We start from the raw sequence: 12,247 nt of genomic DNA, 5'->3' as shown, positions 1-12,247 counted from the left end.
TTCTAGGTCCCTCTTCCTAATGCCAGGACAGCCTCTACAGCAAGTTCCAAGGCTCCCTGGCAGTGGCCTTGCTCTGCTGTCACTGGGATGATTTCCCTTCAGCTGTGAACAGGCTTATCTGAGAATCTCTGATAGGGGCTGGCTGTTCTCAGTCAGCTTCATATACTCATCCCGGCTGCATCTGGAGGCCCTGCTCTGGGCACTTGAGAAAAAGTCAGCCCAGGCTGGAAGCATGAAAGCTCTGGTGTTGTGAAGCCACTGGGCATCCCCACCAGCACCTAGCCAGCCAGGAGCCGAATCCCCAGACACCATAGGCTTTCAAGTCATGCAAGTAGTTAACTTAGCACTGACCCTGTGGAAGGCTTTGTGCTCCAGAGAAGGGAGCCTGGTCCACATTCAAGGGGAGGAGAATGCGGCTCCATCTCTTGGACAGAGGCTATCAAAGAATTTGTGGATATATTTTAAAACCACCACACATGAAAAGCAGGAGAAACAGTATGTGACTTCCAAGACTACATCATAAAACATTGAGGATTCCTCTTGTTTCCTCAATGGAATGTATCATCCATTCTGGAGAAAGCCGGCTGCCATGTTGTGAGGATACTCAAGCAGCCCTATGGAGGAGTCTATGTGGCAAGCAACTGACACTTCCTGCCAACAGCCAGTACAATCTTTCCAGCCACGTGAATGAGCCATTTTGGAATCAGAACCTCCAGCCCCACCCAATTATGCCTTCAGGGGATCAAAGTCCCAAGTGACATCTTGGCTATAATCTCAAGAGAGATTCCAAGTCAGAACCACCCAGTTAAGCTACTCCTAAATTCCTAGTCCATAGAAACTATGTGAAATAACAAGTGTTTATTGCTAATTTTGCAGTAATACATACCATAAAATAAATCACAAAGAAAGTGTCTGACAGACCCAAACTGAGACATTTTATAAACCAACGGGTCTTTACTCTTCAAAAATGTCAACGTCATAACAGACCATGAGAGACTGAGGAACTGTTCCCGACTGAGTGAGGCTAAAGAGGCACAGCAATGGCCTGATTAAAGTGTCACACCTGATTCTTGCTTAGATACTGGATTAGGAAGGAAAAATCTTGCTATAAAAGTTGGGACAGCTGGCCAGGTGTGGTGGCTCACACCTGTAATCCCAGCACTTTGGAAGGCTGAGGCCGGCAGATGACCTGAGGTCAGGAGTTCCAGACAAGCCTGACCAACGTGGCGAAACCCCATCTCTACTAAAAATACAAAAAAATTAGCCGGGCATGGCGGCGCCTGCCTGTAATCCCAGCTACTCAGGAGGCTGAGGCAGGAGAATGGCTTGAACCCGGGGGGCGGAGGTTGCAGTCAGCCAAGATAGCACCATTGCACTCCAGACTGGGCAACAGAGCGAGACTTCATCTAAAAAATAAAAATAAAAAAAAAATAAGTTGGGACAGCTATAGACATCCAATATTGGATAAATATTCTGGACTTGATATTATATCATGGTATCATGAGAGAATGTCTTTGTTCTTTGAAAATACATGCTGAAGTAGAGACAGGTAAAGAACGGTTATTTCTATAACTTACTCTCAAATGTATATAATATTATAGTAGACATACAGAAAGAGAAAAAGTGAGTAAATGGGCCAAAACAATAATGGGTGGATCTAGGTGGAGGATTTATAGAAGTTTGTTATGCTGGTGTCTCATAAATTTTCTCCAGGTTTAAATTTTTCCAAATTAAAACTTTAATATAAAAAGAGGAAAAAAAGGTCCAATGTTGTGAAGGACATATCCAAACACCAAGTCTATTCTGATCTATAGCTATGTAGCTCAATTTTAGTGGCCCTTACAAATGCCCTCCTCAATCTCATTATTTCTCATATCTACCAAAACATCCTCACTCTGGGCCGGGTGCGGTGCCTCATGCCTGTAATCCCAGCACTTTGGGAGGCTGAGGCGGGTGGATCACAAGGTCAGGAGTTCTAGACCAGCCTGACCAACATAGTGAAACCCCGTCTCTACTAAAAATACAAAAATTAGCAGAACGTGGTGGTGGGCACCTGTAGTCCCAGCTACTCGGGAGGCTGAGGCAGGAGAATCGCTTGAACCTGGGAGGCGGAGGTTGCAGTGAGCCAAGATTGTGCCATTGCACTCCAGCCTGGGCAACAAGAGCAAAACTCCATCTCAAAAACAAAACAAAACAAAACAAAAAAACAAAAAGAAACATCCCCCCTCCAACAAATACATGTTATAGCAAATGGAAAACATATGTGTGTGTATTATAAAAATATTAATAACTGCATCTTGATTATTAAGCCCCTGAATACTAGACAAGATGCATAGAAAAGCTAGATTGTGTTGAGTTGTAGCTCACCAGGAGCCTCAGAAAGAATTAACCGCGAGGCTAGGCGCGGTAGCTCACACCTGTAATCCCAGCATTTTGAGAGGCCAAGGTGGGAGGATCGCTTGAGCCCAGGAGTTGGAGTTCAGCCTGGGCAACATGGCAAAAACCCGTCTCTACCAAAAATACAAAAATTAGCTGGGCTGGGCACGGTGGCCCACGCCTGTAATCCCAGCACTTCGGGACGCCGAGGCGGGTGGCTCATGAGGTCAGGAGATCAAGACCATCCTGGCTAACACGGTGAAACCCCGTCTCTACTAAAAAAATACAAAAAATTAGCCAGGCGTGGTGGCGGGTGCCTGTAGTCCCAGCTACTTGGGAGGCTGAGGCAGGAGAATGGCGTGAACCCGGGAGGCAGAGCTTGCAGTGAGCCGAGATCAGGGGCCACTGCACTCCAGCCTGGGCAACAGAGCAAGACTGTGTCTCAAAAAAAAAAAAAAAAAATTAGCTGGACATGGTGGCACACACCTGTAGTCCCAGCTACTCAGGAGGCTGAGGTGGAAGGATGGCTTGAGTCAGGGAGGCGGGGGTGGCGGTGAGCTGAGATGGCGCCATTGCACTCCAGCCTGGGCGACAGAGCCAGATCCTGACTCAAAAAAAAAAAAAACCAAAAAGATGAAAGAAAAAAAAAAGTTAATTGCTTACACTACATGAAAAACAAAAGTGTTTTTGTGAAACCTAAAATAAATATTTTTTCTTAAGATGCTGCTAAAACTTTGTTTCAAACATGCACAAGTTCAAGAGAAATAATTGACAATAAGGATGGTGAAGTGAGGTTTTCAAAGTGAGGTGCATCCAATGTAGAGAACAATCCTTTAGTCTGAAATCACATCCTTACTATTTTGGATGAAAATGTATTTCTTCTCTTGTCAGCCCTGCTTTTTTTTTTTTTTTTTCTTTTTTTAATGTGTTTCCACTAAAACCAATAGCCTAGGGCCACCATTCTAGAATGTCTAGGTGGGCTCTTTATTTGTGCCATCTAAATCACAAGAAGGCTGGGTGCCAATTTTTCAATTAATATTCAGAGCTTTAAAATGTTCCTCTTTTCTTTGATCTCATATCAACATATATAAACATTTCTTGCCTAAGTAAATAGTCAGAATATCCTGAAGGAGGCTTGTTGTAAAAATTTTTCTTTGTAACATTATTTATAATAGCAAAAAGCTGTAAACAATTTCAATGTCGAACAAGAAGAAAATATAGTATAGTATGGCTGCATGAGGAAATCATGGCCATGTATTTTCAGCACGCCTTGTACTTTACCTGGTAATAACAGTACCCTTTGTTGAGTGTTTACTACATGAGAGGCACCATGTAAAACAACAAAATAACATTTTTTAGAGAATATTTAATGATAAAGGAGAATGGTCACACTATAATGTTAAATCAAAAAGGCAGGATAGAAATCCACAGATAGCCAATTCTAGAAACAACAACGTGTATGTGAGCGCATTCACGCATAAACAATAAACAATAGAAAGAAATATGCCAAAATGTTATCAATGGTGATCTCTAAGAAGTGAGATTATTGCTGATTCTTATTTTTTATATTTTTGTGCATTCTAAAATTGTCCTAAAATGAACATCTATAATTTTTATAATCACAAAGAAATATTATTTTTAAAAGATTAGATCATATTTCTTTAGTTCCTCACAGCAAATGCCTACATTGAGCAATAATTTAATACTCTGCCCTTTCTCTTTTTCTTGTCCTGGTATAGTTTCTGTTTCTTTTTTGAAAACATCTCCTAAAGGCATTCTGTTTTATGAGGTTCAATACCAATGCTCCTTGACTTACGGTGGGGTTACATCCCAATAAACTCATCGTAAGTTGAAAACATTCTAAGTAGAAAATGCATTTAATACACCTAACCTACTGAACATCACAGCCTAGCCTAGTCTATCTTAAATGTGCTCAGAACACTTCCATTAGTCTATAGTTGGGCAAAATCATCTAACACAAATCTACTGTATAATAAAGTATTGGATACCTCATATAATTTACCAATATGTACCAAAAGTGAAAACCAGGTTGGTTGCATGGGTACTATGATAGAGTTGAAAAATCTTAAGTCAAACGATCTTAAATCGGAGATCGTCTGTATATCTTTTTGAAATGTCTTTAAGTTTGCTTCCAGAAAAAAACACTTTCTCCTTTTCCTGACTAATAAAAAGCTGTGCATCCTTTGATCATACAAAGACAGCTATGGATCACTTTAAGGTTCCACTTTTGCCTTGAGGACAAAAGGAAGCTCAGAACTGGATTTAATGCTACATCACAGCACACAATCATTTCCCTAAGTTTCTGGTATATTGCATGTGCTTTGTAAGGGCAGAGACTGAGCTGTGTTTGTCTCTGTATTTTCAGCACACCTTGTACTTTACCTGGTAGTAACAGTACCATTTGTTGAGTGCTTAATACAGGAGAGGCACCATATAAGCATTTTATACACATTACTTCATGTAGCCTTCCTAACAACCCTACTGGGTAGGGACTACAATAATCTCTGCTGGTAGAATACTTACTTATTATATGGATATGAATGAATTAATGGATACAGTAAATGCCTCTTGATCTTCCTTTTTTTTTTTTTTTTGCCCAGGCTGGAGTGCAGTGGTGGGATCTTGGCTCACTGCCACCTCTGCCTCCCAGGTTCAGGCAATTCTCCTGCCTCAGCCTCCCAAGTAGCTGGGATTACAGGTGTCCGCCACCATGCCTGGCTAATTTTTGTATTTTTAGTAAAGACGTGGTTTCGCCATGTTGGACAGGGCTGGTCTCGAACTCCTGACCTCAAGTGATCTGCCCTCCTTGGCCTCCTAAAGTTCTGGGATTACAGGCATGACCCACTGCACCCGGCCCCTCCTGATCTTCTTTTATCTTTATATTAAGGTTATCACATAAATGTCTTTTAAAAAAAATCAACTCATATCCTCTGTAGAAAAGGCCAAGGAGATCGTGATGTACATTTTTGTGTCTTATCTGCCTAGAATCCTTTCTCCTTTCTTCACTGTACTGCATCTTGATTTCCCTTTCAAGAGCCAACCTTTTCCAATTCTCAGTCTATGTGGTTTGTGGAGGGCTGAACATACACAAGCACATGCATATACACACAGAGACACACAGACACACACCCCTACCCCTGGGAAGGTTACATGCCTCAGGCCTGACCAATCAATAATTTCATGATGACATCAATTGAGTCCCTGAATCCAGGGCCCAGAATAACCTGAACTCAGTTCTCATCCCAGACTTTTCTATAATAGAACCCAATATATTTTCTTTTATATTTAAGGCAGTTTGCATTGGGCTTTCAGTTACTTTTAACCAAAAGAATCCTGTCCAGTGTAGAAAATAATTATTTTTAAAAAGTGAATACAGGATTTCCACTTCTGGCAACATGGAAGACTAAGATGTCTAGGGAAACCCTCCTGGTATATACACCCAAAAAATCTTGATAAAAAGTTTTTTTTTTTTAAATCTCTTGGCTGGGTGCTGTGGCTCACACCCGTAATCCCAGCACTTTGAGAGGCCAAGGTAGGTGGATCACCTAAGGTCAGGAGTTCAAGACCAGCCTGACCAAATGGTGAAACCCCATTTCTACTAAAAATACAAAAATTAGCAGGGCATGGTGGCAGGCGCCTATAATCCCAGCTACTAGGGAGAAGCTGAGGCAGAAGAATCACTTGAACCCAGGAGGTGGAGGTTGCAGTGAGCTGAGATCGCACCATTGCACTCCAGCCTGGGCAACAAGAGCAAAACTCCAACTCAAAAAAAAAAAAATCTTTTAAATGCATGGCTTAGCCGACAGGAAAGTAAAAGAAGTCTTCTTCATGAAGGAACAACAAGAAAATACTAATCTAGATAACATAATTACCAGACATAGCGTATAAAATAAGTATGCTTAATATGCTTAAATAAAAGAAGACCTCAAATGAATGACAAAGAAACAAGAATGACAGAGAGATCTGGGTCACTGTAGGCATCTCATAGCAATGGTGCAAACCAGATGACAAGGGAATAATACCTTCAAATGTCAAACTACCAATGTAGAATTATATACCCAGCAAAACTTTCATGAACAAGAGCAAAATAAAAACATTTTCAGATAAAGAAAACTGAGGACTAACAATAGACCTCTCTACAGCAATTAATACATGATGTATTTCAGGAAGAAGGAGAAGAATCCCAGAAAGGTCTCTGACTCAGGAAAGAATAGTGAGCAGAGAAAATGGTAAACTTGTGGATAAATCTGAACAAATAAATACTGCATTTTTAGCTATTCTAATTTGTTGGTTTAAAAGCAAGACAGAATTAAAATATTGGAGAAAAATGGCATACAAATTAGGAGAGAAGATGATCAATACTAAAGCATTCTATGGTCCATAGTTAATGTTTAATTTTAGACTTTGTTGAGTTAAATATGTACTTTAAAATTTACCACTAAGGTTAGAAATAGATAATATAACTGCTAAATTAGTAGAGAGGAAAAAAATGGAATGAGGGGGAAAGCCTCTATCGATTCAAAAAGCAGTAGGAAAAAAGAGGGGGAAAACACCAAAAAAAAGCATAACAAATGAAAACGTAAAATAAGATAGCACTATCAAATCCAAAAGCATCAGTAAGCACAATAAATGTAAGTGGATATAACTATCTAGTTAAAAGTCAATGATTGTCAGTTTGGATTTTTCTTTTTAAATGGAGTCTTGTTCTGTCACCCAGGCTGGAGTACAGTGGTGCAATCTTGGCTCACTGCAACCTCCAGCCTCCTGGGTTCAAGTAATTCTCCTGCCTCAGCCTCCCAAGTAGCTGGGACTACAGACACCCACCACCACGCCCAGCTAATTTTTCTATTTTTAGTACAGACAGGTTTTCACCATGTTGGCCAGGCTAATCTCGAACTCCTAACCTCAAGTGATCCACCAACCTCGGCCTTCCAAAGTGTTGAGATTATAGGCGTGAGCCACCACTCCTGGCCTGGATTTTTTTTTAATGACAACACAAAATCGAGCAACATACTATTCAAAGACACACCAAAAACATATGGACACAGAATGAGTGAAAGAAAAAGGTATCAGGAAAATACTAACTGAAATTGAACATGTTCTGTGGATTTGAAGTACTGGAGTACTGACTCAAGAAAGAATGCCACTCTGATGTTCTCAAGATGGATCTAATAAGAATTCATAAAATATCCACAACTTTGTTGGGGAAACAAAATAAACATCAGTCTAATGTCCTACTCCCTTCTGCAACCCTAGCAAGACATACTTTTGCTGAATTACCTGTTTAGAACCACTTTGAGGCTGGGCATGGTGGCTCACGCCTATAATCCCAGCACTTTGGGAGGCCAACACGGGCAGATCTCCTGAGGTCAGGAGTCAGACCAGCCTGGCCAACATAGTGAAACCCCGTGTCTACTAAAAATACAAAAATTAGCCGGGTGTGGTGGCGCTTGACTACAATCCCAGCTACTCGGGAGGCTGAGGCAGGAGAATGGCTTGAACCCAGGAGGTGGAGGTTGCAGTGAGCCAAGATCGCACCATTGTACTCCAGCCTGGGCAACATAGCAAGACTCCATCTCAAAAAAAAAAAAAAAAAAAAAAGAACTACTTCGAGACTCTTTGCCATCCCAGCACCCAAATCCTGACCCCTGAACTCAGACACACATCTGCAATTATAGTATTAACAAGCCTAAAACCAGAGCAAGTCAAGAAATAAAAACACCATGCTTTCCTTGACCAATGGTTCACAGTTCTTCTGCCCTGGTAGAGAATGGCTGGTGTTCACACATATGGGATTCCTGTCATAGATAGACCTGAAGAAATGTCCAGCCCTGAGGGCACTGTCTGTTACTCCACTCTCTCTTCTGCTAAATATCAGAACACAAATGAGAATGATGTTACAGTGATCATCTCGAGTTCCCCGTATTCTATGGAAACTAAAACTTTTTGCAAATTTTGGTACAACATTACTAATAACCATTTCCTTGTGACACACCACTCAGTTGACTATGATGTCATCACTGGCTTGAACTACATTTGACCTGTTATTAATCCTTACTTTCTCTAGTTCTGGTATTCTCCACACCCTCCAAAACACTCACCCTAAATCTTCTGACTCAGAAATCCACAGGCTCTAGGCCAGTAGCTTTCACCCGTGGTTGCATATCAGATTCAGCCTAGGTCCTAGCCACAGATATTCTGATTTCATTGTTTTGGGGAAGATTCCTGGCATCAATATATTTTTTAAAGTTCCCCAGGGCCACACACCCAACTAGCTGTCTCCCCACTTTGACCCGCTATCATCTCAGAGTAAAAATTCACCTTCTTTGCTGAGATGCTAGTCATACTATACTACTATGCTTACTGACTTACTTGCTATACTTATTTATATTAATATATATTAATACTTACTATGTTACCATGCAAGGAAGGATTCCTAGTCATCATTAGCCTCCTCCTCAATTCAGTGCTGTAACTAACAAAACTATACTCGAATCCACTGGCATGTAAATTATTAGATTCATAGAGGGGCCCAGGTCTATACTGGCTCTCACAGAATTAGGACCAGTACTCTAAAATGTCTTTTTAGTGGTCTGGCCTTCTTCAAGAAGGCAGACACAGTGCCACACCCTGCTGACACCAGGAAGAGTCAAACCAAGTGGTCCCTTAGTCATTCCCAACTCCTTTCCTCTGATAAAAGGCACTGCAGAGTAAAGACTTTCATTAAAAGTCTAGGAGGCACAGCAAAATGTTAACAATGGTTCTCCCTGAGTGGTAGGTTTATTGGGGATTTTCATTTTTTTCCTTTTCTGTTTCTCTGTGCATGCCAACATTTCTAGAGTGAATATGCATTGCTTTCATAATTAAAATAAACATAGAAATAATCATCCCCACCCAAAAAGGGAGGAACGAGTAACAAATCTGGACTGTGGCTCTGCCTGAGATGTGCTATGTGACCTGGGGGTGTGGCTTTTCCTCTCTGGTTAGACTAGATGCTCCTCCCTCAGGGCCCTCCCTCCTGCAACATTCAAGGACCCTCATTATCCCTCAGTTTATTAGACTCGCAGAGAACCCCATACCCACACTGTGAACTTATGATCTGCCATTCAGGTTTCTCAGGCAAAATCTCAAGACCCTGATTAGCTGCTGGATGAACTGTAATAAAAGTGAGATGCCACAAAAGACCCTGACCCTACTGACCACTCTGAAGTTACATCTCAAAGCCTGGCCCAACAGAGACCCACACAGCTCAGGCTCACCTTTCTCTCTGGCTGGGTAAGAATAACCCAACAGGCCTTGCTGCAGGAATTAGAAGCAGGAGGCATTCACACTCCTTATCATGCTGGGTTTGGCTTAACTTCCAGGGTCAATGCAACAGCAGGATCTACAAGCAAATCCTGAGAGGACACAGGGCAGCTGCGTCACCATGGAGACAGGTTACCATAAGCCCCACAGATTGCCCACAGTGTTTCAAAGAGATATTCACAACCTGCGACAATAAAGGAAGTTGGATCCAGGAAAGAAAAACTACAACCAATCCCTGGATGACTCTCAAAAGCAACCTCCTGAGTACATTCTTGGCAACAGGGAAAGGTGAAAAAACTAAGATTTAAGCACACAGTGTGCTCCCAGGTATTGATGCTTTATTAATTCCTAAGTTGTGTTCTTTCCACTCACTTTTATGTAGAATGCATGGAGACTCACTTTTATGAGTTTCCTATTTCGCAAACGAAGGGAAACCAAGGCTCTGAGAGGCTAAGCAGCTTGCCGGAGATCACAGAAGTGACGAGCAAAAGAACCAGGATTTTATCTCCCCTGGGCTGGATTTAATCTGAAGCTGGGTATAACCTGAAAGCTTCCCCTCCACCTTGCCTCAGCGGGCACCCTCGGGGTTTCGAGGAGCTAAACATGCGTTAGGCTGGTGAGTGGAGGAACTACTATCAATCCCAACAAAGTTTTATTCAAAAAGACTAACAGTGAAAAATGCCTGAGGCAGAAGCATGAGGCTAGGCATGAGGAGATCCCCAAAACAGGGAAGACAGTGGAAACAGTGGGGCAGAGGTGGGGCATCCTCATTCCATCATTCATGGTCTCTCTGGCCAAGGTACCATGGAGCAGGCCCCTAAAATCCTGAGATCAGCATGGTGCCAAGTGGGCCAGAAGGGCCATAGTCCCTCCAGACCAGTCCTACCACATTCCAGCTGAGGGGCCTTGGGTGGGTCACCTATCCTTTCTGAACCTATTTCCACACCTGTAAAGCAGGAATGGCTTGAAGGGGAGAGGAGTGGCAGGTGCCTGGTGCACACGGCAGGCTGCCACCACCAGCTCCAATGGGAACCCCCTCTCTGAGTCCTCTTTTCCTCAAAGTCTGTAAGGAAGGGGCTCAAAAAAGGACTTGGAAGATCCCTGACACCTCGAAGAAAAAGTGAGAGCCCAGGAGGCCCAGCGGCAAAGGTGGCAGCAGCCACCTGTCCTTCCTCCTGCTGCCAGCGTGTGCCCTGGATCCCCACCTAGGCAGGGGCGCAACCTGCCCAGCCAGTAGCTCCAACAGGAACTAGGCCTCTGATCACGCTGGCTCCAGTCCAGCACCACCCACAGGAGTGAGCTGGGGTGGATCACGGCCAGAAGGAGCCCTTCCCACCCCGTGCCCCTTCCCGCCTTCCTCCACCCAAAGCCCAGAAATCCAATGCCCAGGGAGAGCACATGGAGGCTTTCTAGCGCTGAGGGGGCCTTACAGCCACCTTTCGCTTCACCTGTGGGGCGCTCCCTCGCATCTTGTTTGTCCCTTAGGCCCTGGCACACACAGATGAATGAATGGAGCCGGTCACCGCCCGGAGGAGTTGTCAGTTTCGCGGAGGCACTGCGAGGCGGGCAGAGCGGGGTTGTCCTTTGGGTGCTGGGGGGTCCTCGCCTTAAACCCTTCTGCTCAGCCCTGACCCTCACCTTTTCAGGGAGATGATAACTTCTCAAGGAGAAGGGAGCTAAGAGATCACTAACAGACTTGCCAATTTCTGGTAATTTTTTTTCTACTTTCGTCTTTTTTACTTTCTTGCCTCCCCGCCCCCATGTGAGCTCTTACACTATCGTCTTCGGAGAAAGACTCAATAAGACGCGCCATCCTAGAGACCCCAGCTCCCCGCCCTGCCACTGCTCTGATGGAGAAACTGAGGCCCGGGGCTCTGAGGGCGGGCTTCCTCCCCCGAGCTGTGCACTCACAGCGGGTTCCAGCGCTCGGGCAGGCGGCGGTGCAGTGAGATGCGGTCGCTGAGGTAGATGTTAATCTGGTGCAGCCGCACGCTCTCCTCCTGCAGCCGCAGCTCCTCGCCCTGCAGCTGCAGCCGCACCGCCTCGCCCCGCGCGCCCAGCGCGTTCGCCGGCACCGGCGGCCGCGGCATGACCGGCTCGCGCCGCCCGGGGCGCGGGGTGCGCGGGGGTCCCGGCTCGGCAACCCCGGCCCCGGCCCCGCGCTGCGCCCGCAGCACCGAGCCCAGCCCGGCCAAAGCCAGTAGCGCCAGGAGCACCAACAGCGCCTCCCGGCCGCGCCGCAGTCCCCGCGGGCAGCGCCGCCGCGCCGTGCGCCCCCACATGCGCCCGCCAACTGCGGCCAGCGATCAGCGCGCCCCAACGCGGCGGTGGAGGCCAGGACCCGGATCCCGGAACCGCCGTGCCGCCCCGCCCCCGGCCCGCCCCACCTGCGCGCCGCCCCCTTTCCGTCCAGCCCCGCGCCAGCCCAAGCGCAGCCCCCGGGGTGGCTCCTTTCGGCAGGGTCCTCAAGTGGGCTGGCTGAGACTTGCATCTTCCTTCTTGGGCTATGGTGCACTATTAAAGAGATAGTGGTGGTAAAACCCTT

General features: G+C 45.0%; 1 protein-coding gene across 1 annotated transcript in view; it reads right to left on the bottom strand.

Annotated features, from left to right (window-relative positions):
* The window catches only part of GALNT12 (polypeptide N-acetylgalactosaminyltransferase 12), a 42,478-nt gene extending 30,444 nt beyond the window's left edge, over positions 1-12,034 (bottom strand). Inside the window, exon 1 of the mRNA XM_031014865.3 lies at positions 11,614-12,034. Within this exon, the coding sequence (XP_030870725.1) occupies positions 11,614-11,984 (371 nt within the window). The 5' untranslated portion in view covers positions 11,985-12,034. The remainder of the gene's footprint in view (positions 1-11,613) is intronic.
* Positions 12,035-12,247: the final 213 nt, after the last annotated feature.

This window comes from Gorilla gorilla, chromosome 13, assembly GCF_029281585.2.
Source record: "Gorilla gorilla gorilla isolate KB3781 chromosome 13, NHGRI_mGorGor1-v2.1_pri, whole genome shotgun sequence".
NCBI classification, from domain to species: domain Eukaryota; kingdom Metazoa; phylum Chordata; class Mammalia; order Primates; family Hominidae; genus Gorilla; species Gorilla gorilla.
This window is presented reverse-complemented; position numbering and strand designations above follow the sequence as displayed.